The 14357-nt window shown below is 41.2% G+C and overlaps 1 protein-coding gene across 5 annotated transcripts in view; it reads right to left on the reverse strand.

Annotated features, from left to right (window-relative positions):
* SCN11A (sodium voltage-gated channel alpha subunit 11) overlaps positions 1–14357 on the reverse strand; it is a 229891-nt gene that overhangs the window by 125735 nt on the left and 89799 nt on the right. For 4 of the 5 annotated variants that reach the window (XM_072598947.1, XM_072598948.1, XM_072598944.1 and 1 more), the window contains 2 exons: positions 10335–10608; positions 8298–8416 (listed from right to left, as the gene is read on the reverse strand). In XM_072598947.1, coding sequence (XP_072455048.1) covers positions 8298–8416; positions 10335–10607 — 392 coding nt within the window. In that variant the 5' untranslated portion in view covers position 10608. Of the gene's footprint in view, positions 1–8297; positions 8417–10334; positions 10668–14357 lie in introns of all 5 variants that reach the window. The other variant, XM_072598945.1, reaches the window with a different exon arrangement.

Below are 14357 nucleotides of genomic sequence, written 5' to 3' on the forward strand. Positions count from 1 at the left end.
ATCCATATCTTCTAGATGAGGAAACTAAGGCAAGCAGAGGTTAACTGTCTTGACCAGTATCAAGAGCTAGTCAATTAGCTGCCTGAGGCTGGATTTGAAGTTGGTCTTCCTGACTCTAGGCCCAGCATTCTATCTCCTGCATCCGCTTGGCAGAACAGTGTGCTCCAAGGTCTGCAGCTTTGTTAGCCTCCAGATATCATTAGTCAGTCAGTCAATAAGCATTTACTAGGGTACCTGCTATGCACCAGACACTGTGCTAAGTTCTGAGGATACAAAAAGAGGCAAAAGATTGTCCTTAAGGAGCTCACAATCTAATGGGGCTACACATTGGTACAAGCTGATATGTGCAATCAAGCTATGTACAGGACAAAAAAAAAATATTTTAAAAGAAAGAAAGCATTCGAATTAAGAAGGATTGGAGAAGGCTTGGGTAAGATGGCATTTTAGTCATGATTTAAAAGAAGCCAGGGAGGCCAAGAGGTTAAGATGGGGAGGTGGAGCATTCTGGGTATGAGCAAGAGCTAAAGAAAACTTGCAGAGCCCAGAGTCAGAGGGTCTTGCTCAAGGGACTGCCAGCTCCATGTCACTGTTTTGAAGAGTGGTGGGGGGGAGATGTTAAAGGACTTTGGATGCCAACCAAAGGATTTTGCATTTAATCTCAGAGGTGATGGGAAGCCACTGGAGTCAACTGAGAAGGAAGCTGACATGGTCAAACCTATGCTTTAGGATAATCACCTTGGTCCCTGAATGAAAGGTGAACTGGAGTGGGGAAAGACTCGAGGCAGACAGACTTAGCAGCAGCTATTGTCTAGGCATGAGGTGTTCAGATCCTGCACCAGTTTCAGAGAAGAGAAATAGGGACATTCAAGAGATGAAATGAAGGCAAGGATGAAATCAAAAAAGCATTGGTGACTGAACAGATATGAACAAGGGACTGGGAAGATGGCGGTTTCCTCAACAAGAATGGAGAAGTAAGGGATGGGGGGAGGTTTGAGGCAGGGGGAATAATGAATTCTGTTTTGAACATGCTAAGTTTAAAATGTCTTTTAAATGTCTTAAACTATCTTCAAAATGGATAGACAATTCAAAGGGTCATATGGAGGTGTGAGACTGGAGGTCAGCAGAGAGATTAGGACAGGAAAGGCAGATTGGGGCATCATCAGCATAGAGATAATAATTAAACCCATGGGAACTAAGGAGTGCAGAGGGAGAAGAGAAGAGGCCCAGAGCAGTGGGGAGGAATGATCTAGAGGAGGATCTAACACAGGAAGCTTTGAAGGAGCAGGAAGATAGAAAGGAGAACCAGGAGAGAGTTGGGTCACACACACACACACACACACACACACACACACACACACACACACACAAACTAGGGAAGAGAGTACAAAGGAGAAGATGGTGATCAACACTATTAGTGGAGAATGAGGTTGGAGAAAAGGTCATTGGACTTGGAGACTCAGAGAGCCTTGGTCGTTTTGGTAAGAGAGGTTTGGGTGATATGCTAAGGTCAGATGCCAGGCAGTAAGGGGTTAAGAAGAGAGTGAGAGGACAGAAAGGAGAAGATGGCCTTTTCAAGGCATTTTAGACACAGAGGGCAGAAGAGATATAGGATGATAGTTACTGAGGATGGAAGGCTTAAGTGAGAGTTTTTTCAGGAGGGGGAAGATGTGAATTTTCAATGGAAGCAGTTGTGAAAGAGTCAGTAGACCAGGAGTGTTAAGTGATAGAGTGAGGATGATGGAGGGGGCAATTTGCGGAAGAAGAAGGGGATGAAATGGGATCCTTTGTGTAGGTAGAGGGATTTGTCTTGGTAAGGATTAGGGCCACCTCTTCTTGTGAGATAGTGTGGTAAAGGAGGACAAAGTGGCAGAAGGCATCTGACAGAAGATGAGAAGAGGGGAGAAGAGGGAAGTCAAGGTGAATGGCCTCCATTTTTTCTGTGAAATATGAGGCAAGGTTCTCAACTCAGAGACAAGTGGGAGGGGGCCCATGAGAGGTTTGAGGAGGAACAAAAAGGTTCAGAAGAGCCACTTGGAGAGTGGGAAGTGAGCTGACAAGGCAGGTCTAGCAGGACTGCCTAGCAGCAAAGAGGCCCACCTGAGGTTCTGTATCACAAATTTGGAGTAGACCTGGTCAAAATGGTTGCATGATTTTCTCCACCTTTGTTCAGCAGCACATGTGCAGGATGGAAGCTAGTGCATGGTGGGAATGGTCCAAGGCCAAGACTTGGCAGAGCATTATCAGTGAAATGGTGAGGGGGCTAAGAATTCAACAGAGGATTGTGTGGAGTTTAGCTAATCCATCAAGGGGTCCAATGAGGAAAAGAGGAGGTACTGGCTACTGCAGAGGAGGCAGCATGGGAGAAGGATTAAGGGGTTGAGGAATTGTGGGCCATGGCACAGATGAGGAATAGGGCTTGATAAGGGAAGGAAGGGCGAGAGGAGAAAGGTCAATAGATTTGGTTGGATAAGGGGGGTTCAGAATTCTTGAATGTGGAGGTTACGCATTTGTGAGTCAGGGTAAGATCAAAAGTATGACCATTTTTTTTAATGTGGCTGCGGTGAAGTGAAGGACATGGCTTAGAGGAAGTGAGTAGGCTGAGGAAATGGTAGAGCATTTCAGAGGGCAGGAGTGGGAGAGGTGAGAAGAATTCTGAGTCAAGTACTAAATTCATTGAGACAGAAAGAGGAGTGACTTAAAGGTCTGTAAACAACAGCTAACAGGATTTTGATAGGATGGTAGATATGGATTGCATGAACCTCAAAGGAGGAAAGGTTACTGAATGATAGAAAGCCAGAAAGTAGCCCTGGGGAGCAAGAAGTATTTCAACTTCCTGGCCTTGACCAGTAAGCCAAGAAGAATGAGTGATAGTATAGCCAGTACTAAAAAGGCCAGGGCAAGGTCAACACCATAGCAATGTGTGCCTTGTACCTTATCAAACTGTCTAGTGAACACTAAAAGTTTATTCATTACCCTCTATATCTGACATCCTAGGACAAAGCCCTGATTAGCCTACCTTAGTTTTAGCTCCGGAACTTCTATTCAACTGGGGCAACAATTGCGAGTGAATAATTCTTATCACTCTTGAAAAAGCTGTGCCAGACCCTCCTCTTCTTTGGTATCTTCTTCTTACTTCCTATAGGACTGTTTTTGAGGGTTTTCCACCATTGGATTTTTGTATCAAACCCTGAACTCCTGGAGAAGAAATTCCCTCAATCCATACAGATTATTAAATATCCTATAATTTATAATCAGAGAAAGCTGCTTGGGACACCAAAAGGTCATGTGATTTGCCTAGGATCACACAACCAATAAATGCCAAAGGCAGAAATTGAACCCAGGTTGACCAAACTCCAAGTCCAGCTCTCTGTTCACTACACCACACTATTTGTCACTGTCCTCTTGGTCCAGTGATGACACTTCCCAATGTTTACAATCAAGCTGAAGTGCCACCCATTCTGTAAAGCTGACTACTCGAACCTTATCTCATTCTTATCTCTTCCTTCCCCAACCCCCTACAGCAAATGTGGTATGGACCACACAATTCAGCTGTGGTCATATATCAAGATCCCATGTGTGCTACTCTATAGGCTTTATAGTTTGCAGAGGCAGGAATCCTGTCCTCCTCTCTTCCCTCCTCCCACAGCGGTTAGCATAGGGCTGGACAAACAGAGGGACACTCTACAAATCTATTGGTTCACTAGTGACTTCCCACAAAATCTTGTTCTACAGATTTCTTTGGTTGGCCCCTGGTTCTGAGTACCATGTCCATCTTGCTGGCATCCTACAAATGTCAACCTGTAACATCCTCCATATTGTTATCCATTTCTCATGTCGCACAGATGTTCCTTGTTGGCTAATGGCAAAGTCAATTCCACTAATTCTTTCCCACTGCAGTATGTCCAATCCCTGACCCACCTTTCCTCATTGTCTCTCTCCTGCCCATCAATTTCATAAATGACCTTCCTCCCCAAAACAATGAAAGCCCCATCTGCCTGCGCTCTCTTCTCTCATCCTTCCCTCCTACCGGAACCCCCTTCTCCTCATCAAATTCTCTCTCCTTGGAATAAAAGAATCAAATTTCTAAAAATAATTTTTAAAAAAATCTTCCTAAGTCCCAAAAAAACCAGTAACCTCCAAACAATCTTCTGAAAAGATAAGGAGGATCCCATGGGCTAAAATTCTATAGGGAAAGTCAGCCTAGAATGAAATTTTGAATACACAAAAAGAAGCAATTCTGATAAAGAAAAGTGAATATCTAAAGAATCCCAATGCAGATGCACAAGGAAATGACCAACCAACTTCAATTTTTAAAAGAAAAGAAAGTGGAAATGAGAACAGAAGAAATAACATAACACAGAACAAATACATATCCTATATACATGTGTGTTTGTCCTTCGTTTTCAAAGAGGACCATGATATCAAGATGATGACATGACTTGCAGTTGACTTTGATTTGAATGAGGGAAGGCTATGCAAGGTCACCAAAGTCACTTTCGTCTCCTGAGCCATCTGGGTCCAGTGGCCTGATATTCATCAGGACAAGTAGAGACTCTGACCCTTTCAGGCTAAGGTCTTATCACATTCTCACTTTGAGTGAGATACACCCATTCAATGAATAGGCTTCTTTAAGTTACTCAAGGGATGGCCCCTTTAATCAAAAAAAAAAAAAAAATCAAACTGGGAAGGGAAGACCTTCAGGGTTTCTGGGTAAAAGAGAAACAATTACTACTTAGTTACTACATTCACTCTGTGCTAGGTGGGTGGAGATTTGTTGTCCAATCTATGAGCAAGAAGTGTAGCTAGTCAGGATAGGACAGAGCAAAATGTGGTTAGTCTTTTACAACAAAACTATTATGGAAGTGCTTTGCATTGTTACACATGTATGACCTATATTGAACTTGTTTTCTCAATAAGGGTGGGTGGGGAGGGAGGGAAAGAGTATGGAACTCAAAGCTTTAATAATGAATGTTAAAATTGTTTTAGCATGCAACTGGAAGTTAAGATCTACAGGCAATGGAGTATAGAAATCTAGTTTGCTTTACAGAAAAATAGAGGGGAAAGGGAAGAGAAGAACGGTGGGTAATAGAAGGGAGGACAGACTGGAGGAAGGGATGGATGGGGTGCATGCTGTCCTAGGGTTGGGAGTGGAGAGAGATGGGAAGAAAATTTTGAACTCAGTTTCTTGTGGAAGTGAATGTTGAGAACTGAAAAATAAATTATATATCTTTTTAAAAAATAAGAAATATAGCCAGTAAACCCAAAGAAAAAAGGCAGCTTTTGGCCATGGAGTTTACCTTCCCTGGGGCAGAACAGGAGAGGAGAGGACAGGAGGGAAGCGGAAGGGTGGGAGGGGAGGGGAGGCAGGATGCAATGAGACACCCTGTGAGCAAGTAGCACTCTCCTGTCCTGTCCTCTCCTCTGGTGTTCTGCCCAGGGGAAGGTAAACTCCATGGTCAAAAGCTACCTTTTTTCCTTTGGGTTTACTGGCTACATTTCTTCCTCAAAGCTCAAACCTTAAACCCATTTCTACTAGTCCCCAACCACCTAGCACAAAGTGGATGTAATTACTAAATAGTAATTGTTTCTCGTTTACCCAGGAACCCTGAGGGTCTTCCCCTCCCAGTTTGATTTTTTTCTGATTAAAGGGGCCATCCCTGGAGTAACTTAAAGAAGGCTATTCATTGAATGGGTATATCTCACTCACGTATGCACGGTGGGCTTCTGCAAGAAGAGGGTTAGAAAAAAAGGGAAAAAAAAAGAGGATTGTTAGAAGTGTTAATGACCAGAATGATCTAAGACTGTAAAGCAAAGGGCAAGCCAAAAAGAGGAGGTAAATTTCCTGTAGCTATATGGGTAAAGAAAAAACCAAGGAAGGAATGGGACCCACTGTTCAGATGGACAAGACAAGGACACTGATCAAAAAAAAGAAAAAAAAGCAGAGCTTCCCAATATTATTTTGTTTTTATTTTCTAAGCCAAAGAGATTGACTGTTGGAAAGGGGAAAACCAAAGAAAAATAGCTATAGGTAACTGATACCCTAGCCCAGAGGCCACTCAAAATTCCCAGGTGCAGCCAGAATCAGATTAAATGTAATTGGGAAATGTTTAACAAAATAAATAAAAATACAACGTAGATAATGTGAATTTGTGGTTTTCTGAGTCAATTTGCTGCTGCAGGGTTCCATTTCTATTGGAGTTTGACACCACTGCTCCAGACCACTATTTCAGGAAGTAGCCCCAGGCATACTAAATTTCATTTACAACTCCCCTCCAGACTTTTTCAAAGCTGTCTCCTCCATACCAACTGCTTTGCCACCACATAGGTTCCCTCTGCTGTCTTTCCCTATGAAAATGTAAGCTCCTTGAGGGTAGAGATTGTTGTACCTTCTTATATTGCTAACCCCTCATGCTTAGCCCACTGTCTGGAACATGGTAAAAGATTAATAAATGCAGTAAATATTCTCTCTCTCTCTCTCTCTCTCTCTCTCTCTCTCTCTCTCTGTGTGTGTGTGTCTCTCTCTGTCTCTCTCTCCCTTTGTTTCTCTCTCTGTCTCTCTCTTTTCTCTTTCTCTCTCTCTGTAAGAAAGCATCTAGATGAAAGTTATATCATAGTTGTGAAGTTCAATTTTTAACCCAAGTGTAAGATTTGTAGAATATACAATTTTATGCTTATATTTATTTATTAGGTCTAGTGTCCAGGGATGGGAAACCTGCTGCCTCAAGGTCACATGTAGCCCTCTAGGTTCTCAAGTGCAACCCTTTAACTGAATCCAAACTTCAAAGAACAAATCCCCTTAATAAATGAATTTGTTCTGCAAAACTTGGATTCAGTCAAAAGGCTGCACCCAAGGACCTAGAAGGTCTGCGGCCTAGAGACCACAGGTTCCCCACCCCTGCTTTAGCGCAGCATTCTGAATCGTCATGATCTTTTTGGACCCTGATTGTTATCCCATGTATTAGTAATGCCTCATAATTTTGCATCATCTGCAAATTTGATAAGCATGCCATCAATGCCTTTATCCAAGCTGCTGATTAAATGTTAACTAGCACAGTGCTGAAGCCAGATCCTTGGGATATTCCAGTAGAGACCTCTTTGCAAACTGATATCAAATCATTAATGCATACTTTGGGGATCTAGCCATTCAATCAATTTTGATTCTACCAGACTGTAATATCATCTTGTTCACATCTCTCCACCTCTTCCACAAGAAAAACTTAAGAGGTTTTGCCAAATGCTTCACTAAAATCTAGGTCAAATATACGTATAGCATTTCCTTGACTTTAGGCAATCTACTAATATTGTCAAAAAAGGAAATGACATTACTCTGGCATGGTCTGGTTTTGATGAAGCTATGTGGAATCTTTGTGATAACTACCTTCTCTTCTAGATATTTCGTAGCCATCACCTTCAAAACTCTGGGAAATGTGACCATTCTGTTGCATCTTGTGAAAATCAGAAACATTTGCCCTTTTCCCAACCTACGCTCCATCTGCCATTTGGCTCCATCTTTCAAAGATCACTGACGGTAGCTCAGTAAGTTCATCCTGAGCTCTTTCAATGCCCAAGTACCATCTTGGTCATCAGGCTCTGACGACCTGGAATTCATCTGGGTTAACACAGTGCTTTCTTAATCTCTCCTTTCTTCCCTGGGGTTTCACCTCATTCCTCATTTGTGTTATGTATAAGAGGGATAAGAATATCACCTACCTCACAGCTGTTGGAGAATCCAAATGAGATAATGCGTATAAAGTGCCATATGAAGGCTAGCTGCGATGAGGGTGGTGATGATGTCCTTCCCAGTCCTTTCTATTCTCTTTGGCAGGAAAAGCAGAAACAAAATCAAACCTGAACGAATCTGCCTTCTCAACATTAAGCGCTCTCAGTCTCCCCACCGACAGGGGTCCCAATCTGTCTTGGATTACTCCTACTGTCCCCTATATAACTTCAAGAAAAAACAGACCTTTTGTTGTCCTTACACCAAGAAGGCAGGTGTGAGAGAACTAGTCAACACTGAAGAAGCTAACACCCAATATCTTTGAAAATTGTTTCAAAATGTCTTTTAAGTTACACAAGGCTACCATGATAGAAGTTACGGACCTTAGTCTATAATATTATGTGTAATTATATCACTTACGTGACTCTGAAAATTCATACTCCATGCTTGGATTCTCAATTACCCAGTCCTTTAGAGTTCCTGATGATGGCACATGGCCACCCACTCAGTATGTCAGGGATGGGGCCTAACTAGTAATGGAGGAGAGGAGAGGAGAGAAAGAAGGTTAACGAAAGGATATCAATGGACTGAGATGCTAATGGCTAGCCTCCTGATTGGGTTAAAAGGCCCAAAAATGAACAAGGCTCTCTTGGCACTGAAGCGGAAAATTGTCCTCTTTTTGTTTAACACCATAAATGTCTGAAAGACACAAATAACAGGGAATATATTTAATGATGGAGGAATAAAGAAAATTAAAGGAAGCATCAAAAGCCTGCTTAGAAATAGACAGTAAGAATACATGATTAATATGGAAATCAAGACCGGGCACAATTTCATTTCTGGACTATCCAATCTAAACATGTGATTCCAAGGGAGCATCAGCTATCATGTAAAGGAAAATCAGTCTTTGATCAGTCTTTTGAATCATAGGAGCAGGAAAGCATCCTTAGAGGTCAGACATTCCTGCTCCAAATCCTAAACAGAACTATTCTAAAACTATTCATTTGTCTACTCAACAACCTGCACCAAATGCTAACTCCTGCTCGGAGCACGTCTCTTTCCGTCTAACCAAAATACTTTTGCTAACCATTTATTTCTACACTGAAAAAGGTGAGGATGTTATTGCATGGTTATTGTTGATACTACTTCCTTCAATAACTCAATATGTCCAAAAAGAAACTCATCTTTCCTCCAAAACCGTTCACTCTGATTACATAAAATTAAAATTTTTGCACAAATAAAACCAATACAGCCAAAATTAAAAGAAAAGGAGGAAACTAGGGGGTAATATCTGTAGTTTCTCCAGTAAAAGTCTAATTTCTCAAATATATAGGAATGGAGCTAATTTGTAAGACTAAGAGCCATTCTCCAAATGACAAATGGTCAAAATCTGGGAATATTTATATGAACTGGTACAAAGTGAAATGAGAACCAGGGGAACAATTTACACAGTAATAACAATATGTGAAAGGCAATCAATTATGAGACTTAGTAACTCTGACCAATACAATGAACCCCCACAATTCCAAAGCACTCATGGTAAAAAAAAAAAAATACTGCTGTCCACCTCCAGAGAGAAAACAGAGGGACTCGGAGTAGAAACTGAAGTATATTTTTTGCTCTTTTCTCTTGGGTTTTTATTTTTTTTTACTTATGGCTAATGCAAAAATATGATTTGCATGGCTTCATATGTATAGTGACTATTGCTTTTCTTGCCTTCTCAATGAGTGGGGGAGAAGATTCAATGGAGGGAGATAATTTGGAACTGAAAATAAAAAAAATAAAACTGAATTTTACAAATCTCAGTGACTGAAAATAGTTTACATTTCTATACCTCTTACCATTTGCAATACACTTTTCTCTTCATCATACATTGCACTCCATCCCTTGGGTGTCGTCCGATCTTTGTATTGACCATATCCTGTACATGAAATGCTCTCCCTCCTTACATCTGCCTCTCAAAATCCCTGACTTCCTTCAGCCTCTCTCTTCAGGAGACCTATCCCATCCCCACCCACCCATCCCCAACTGCCAGTGCCATCTCCACTAAAGTTCATTTCCATGTAGCCTACATTTATCTTACATATGTGTATTTTACATGTTGATTGCCTCATTAGAATGTTTTCCATTTTTCTCTGCGTCTCCAGCCACAGAGGCACATGGTAAAAACTTAACAAATATTTTCTAATTAATTGATTGAATAAAACTGTGAGAGAGACAGGGCAGGTATTATTATCCCCATTTTACAGTAGGGAGACAGGCCTTGAGCCATTGCAATTCTTCTTCTTTTATTTTCATTCAGTTAAAGTTTCCACTGTTTTTCTTATTGTGCTTTCTCACATTTCATTGCCTTTTTACCTCAGAAAAGAAAGACATGAAGCCCGAACTAAGAACCTCAGTCTCATGACTTACAATTTTGCTCTCTTCACCAAAACAAGTAACATTTTTGCTTCTCTATCCTCCTTTATCCCCCCATTCCCAGCCCAGATTTCCTGTGCCCCACAGGGGCCACAGTCCAGAGCTAAGAAGATGATGGTGAGAACCCCAAGGCCACTGATTGAAAACACAGTCAGGGACTCTGCCCTTTGCCCCTGGCGCCCTCCCTGGGGGCACATACCTTGTGGTTCACGTAGAAAGGGTCGAGGTCCTCCAGAGGCTTCCCCACAACCTCTGGGGGAATGTCCCCATAAATCTTGGGCAACTTCCTGGATACTTTCAAGTCGAGCTGAGGCCGAGGGGAGGCTTCCAAAACGGGAGGGTCTTGGGCCTTCTTCAGCTTCTCTGCGGCGATCAGTTTCTCAATCATAGCCAGGGAATCGGGAGTAAAGGGGTGGAAGTTTCGGGCATCCGGGAAGATCACAGGGCAGCCCATCTTTTCTTCTACCTTCATCCTGGTGAAAAGGAGCAATGAGGCACCAAGGACTCGAAGGCAAAACCAAACCTCATCTGCCTTCAGAATCAAGGGAACAGAAACGGATTGGGAAAAGGATGTTAATACATGTTCTTCTGATGGGAATCTTACATCCAGACTCTATTCGGCACTGTCCCAGACTCGTGAAAGTAAGACCCAAGACCATCATTTGATAAATGCTCAAAACACTCAAGAGTTTGAGTTCAGCCAAGGGTTCACAGACATTTCCAGGTGCATGTGACCGAGGCACCAATAGATCTAAAAGTGTTTCGTCCCTGCAAATCCACTTCTGTTCAAAACTGTGAAAACTATGTCTGTCAAAGGTGCCACAATCCTTCCATTAACCCAACTGAGTCACCTAGAATCACCCTCTCCTCACTCTCCTTAGGGTCAGTCTCTAATCAGTGGCCAAGTCTGGTTGATTCTACCTCCGTTGCATCTGTCCCCCCACTCACATAGCCCAGGGAGCCACCGGGTGCTTCTCATTTCCATTTCTAAGAACCCCAAGTTTCCTTCAAGGCTCAGCTAAATTGCCACCATCGACATGAAGGAAATCTTTCCCAAATCCACCCTCCCTGCCACTCACCCCAACTGTTAGACCCTCCTCATCACAAAGTACTTTATTTATTTTGAATATACCTCTATGTTCACTGGAGGACTCTTCTGTCTGAAAAGTAAGCTCTCTGTGGGCAGGGATAGTTTTAGTCTCTTCTTCTTACATTCAGTGCCTCCCACAGCATTCATAAATGTGTATTATTGATTCATTGAAGAGCCTTCTAATCCTCCTCCCTGATTCAGTCTCTCCCTTCTCCAATCCATTCTCCACCCAAGTGACAAAGAGATGGAGCCAAAGCCCAGGTCTGACCTCATCATTTCTCTATTGAATAAGGTGTAGCAGTCAGTTCATTAGGATGAAATAAAAAGTTCTCTTTCCCTCAGAGTCTGATTTTAACCTACTGTTCTAGTCTTAATCACCCTCTCCACAGCTAAGTCAAAGGAGGCTCTGGTGAGATGTCATCAGCGCACTTCGCCAGCCTGTACAAAATTCTGCCTCTTCAAATCCCTCAACCCCTTCAAAGCTGAGCTTTAATGCTCCCTCTTACATGAAGCCTTTTCTATTTTCTAATCCCCCAGCTGCTTTCCCCCCCGCCACATACGCACAATCTTGCATTTATGTTCCACATATGCTAATAGTCATATGTCTTGCCTCCCTCTACTAATTATAAACTTCTTAAAATCAGGGGCTGCTTCATTTATTCTTTTTGTCACCAGCACGTGTCTATCACAGATCACAAACATTGTTTTCAGTCATTTTTCAGTTATATCCAACTCTTTGTGACCCCATTTTGAGTTTGTGGCTTGCTATTTCCTTCTCCAGCTCATTTTATAGATGAAGAAACTGAGGCAAATGCAGTGAAGTGACTTACCCAGAGTCACACAGCTTGAAAGTGTCTGGGGTCAGATTTAAAATCATGAAGATGAATCTGACTTTAAGTCCAATACTCTATCCACTGCATCACCAAGCTGCCTGTCACATATTCAAGACCTAATAAATGCCACAATGATCAACCAATGAGCAAGCAACTGTAAAAAAAAAAATGATCAGTAACCACTTGGAAAAATTTTCAAACTGTTTAATAATTAGAAGTTGCAAATTAAAACAATTCTTAGGCATCACCTAGTTAAAGACAATACAATACAATGCTAGTGAGTCTGGAGAATAAATATGCTGGTCTATAAAATGGTGCAGTACTTTTTAAAATGATGATCAATCAACAGGTGCCAGTTTTTGGAAATATAAAGTCCAAAAGGCAACCAGGAGTTATATTCCAGTGGAGGAAACCACATGAGCGTAAGAGTGTATAAAATAGAATATTATAGATGGAAATAATTTGGGGAGGAAGACATTGGCAGCTGATGATCACCTGATCAGAAATATCTTGATAGAGAAAAGGTGATGCCTGAGCTGAGCCTTGAAGAAAAGCAGTGATTCTAAGGTGTAGAGGTGAGGAGTTTGTGAATTCCACACCAGAAGGAGGGTGATCTTGGGCAAAGTCATGGAGAGGGAAAGTGGATGGTCATGAGGAGAAAAAGTCAAAAGGACATCTTGGCTAAACCATAGTGCGTGTGAAGGAAGTGATAGGAAATAAGCCTGGAAAGAGAGGTTGAGGCTAACTTCTGGACTGAGTTGTAAATGCTAAACTGAGGAGTTTATATTTGATCCTAGTCTTGAGTGGGCCGATCAACACAGGAAAACCAATACTTGAGAAAGCTTTTGTTGCTGTGTGGGAATGGGGACAGACCATGCAAGGACACCAATTATGGGATCATTCCAATAGTCCCAGCAAAGGTGATGAGGGCCTGAATGATGGCTGTTTGAATAAAGAGAAAGGGCCAGATGTGAAAGATGCTGTTGGGGCAGAAACAAGATATGGCAACTGAATGAAGGGTGAAAAGGTGTAGGAAAACATATTGATCCCTAAGACAGGATATGTAGAGGGAACTTAAGGATCATAGAGCTCCCAGAAGAACACATTCAGTCAAAAAACTTGGTTATGGTCATGCCACAAAAAGGCCCAAATATTCTGAAGACATAAAATCAAATGCCAATAGGAGAATCCACAATTCACCTCCAGAAAGGAAAAAAAAGCAAATAAATCTATGCTGCAGACTCCAAGATACCTAAGTTAAATTCAACAATTCCAATAAGAAACAACAAATTCTGCAGCCAGGAGAAATACTTTCAAATGTAAAGTGAATTCAATTTGAATAACAGAAAACTTTTGCATCCACCAGAAACTTCAGAATGGGGAATGGATTAACTAATATTATTAATAATTATTCATCATTGATTATTAATTTATTAATAATTGTTAAAGTTTTTCATTAATAATTTGAGATCCAGAGCAAAGGAAATCAAGCCACAACCCAAGATGACATATCCTGAAATTTGAGCTTAAACATTAGATGAATGTTCAATAAAAAAAGAAGCACTGAAGTATTTCAACAACAATAATAAAAAACAAGACAGGAGCAGATTATTTGCTTTGTAAACAACCCTGACGAGAAAAATAAAACTGGTGTTTAAACCTGTCATAGAAACTGATGAAAGCACAAGTCATAAAATATATTACTCCAGGAAAATGGGGGGAAAACTAGGAAGAGATAGGTACCTATGGCTTAGGGCCAAAGCAAGGCAAGGCAAGAAGCATTTATTAAGCACCAACTGTATGCCAGGTACAGTGATAAAAGTGCTGGGGATTCAAAAAAAAAAGGGCAAGAGCAATCCTTGCTGTCTAGGAGCTCATGGTAAACAAGTGTATAGAGACAAGATAGATATGGGATAAATTAGAGATAATTTTAGCCAATCTCGCAGGTGTAAGATGATATCTCAAGGCTGTTTTAATTTGCATCTCGCTAATCGATAATGTTGTAGAGCATTTTTTCACATGACTAAATTGTTTTTATTTCATCATTGGAAAATTGTTCATATCCTTTGACCATTTACGAACTGGGGAATGACTCATTGGAGAATGACTCATCCAGATTTGACAAAGTTCTTTATATATTTGAGATATGAGACCTCAATCAGATGCTCTGTCTATAAAATTTCTCCCAATTTTCTGCTTTCCTTCTGATCTTGGCTACATTTGTTTTATTTGAACAAAATCTTTTTGATTTATTGTAATTGAAATTATCCATTTTGTACCTCACTTTGCTCTCTATCTC

Source organism: Notamacropus eugenii, chromosome 3 (genome assembly GCF_028372415.1).
Source record: "Notamacropus eugenii isolate mMacEug1 chromosome 3, mMacEug1.pri_v2, whole genome shotgun sequence".
Lineage (NCBI taxonomy): Eukaryota > Metazoa > Chordata > Mammalia > Diprotodontia > Macropodidae > Notamacropus > Notamacropus eugenii.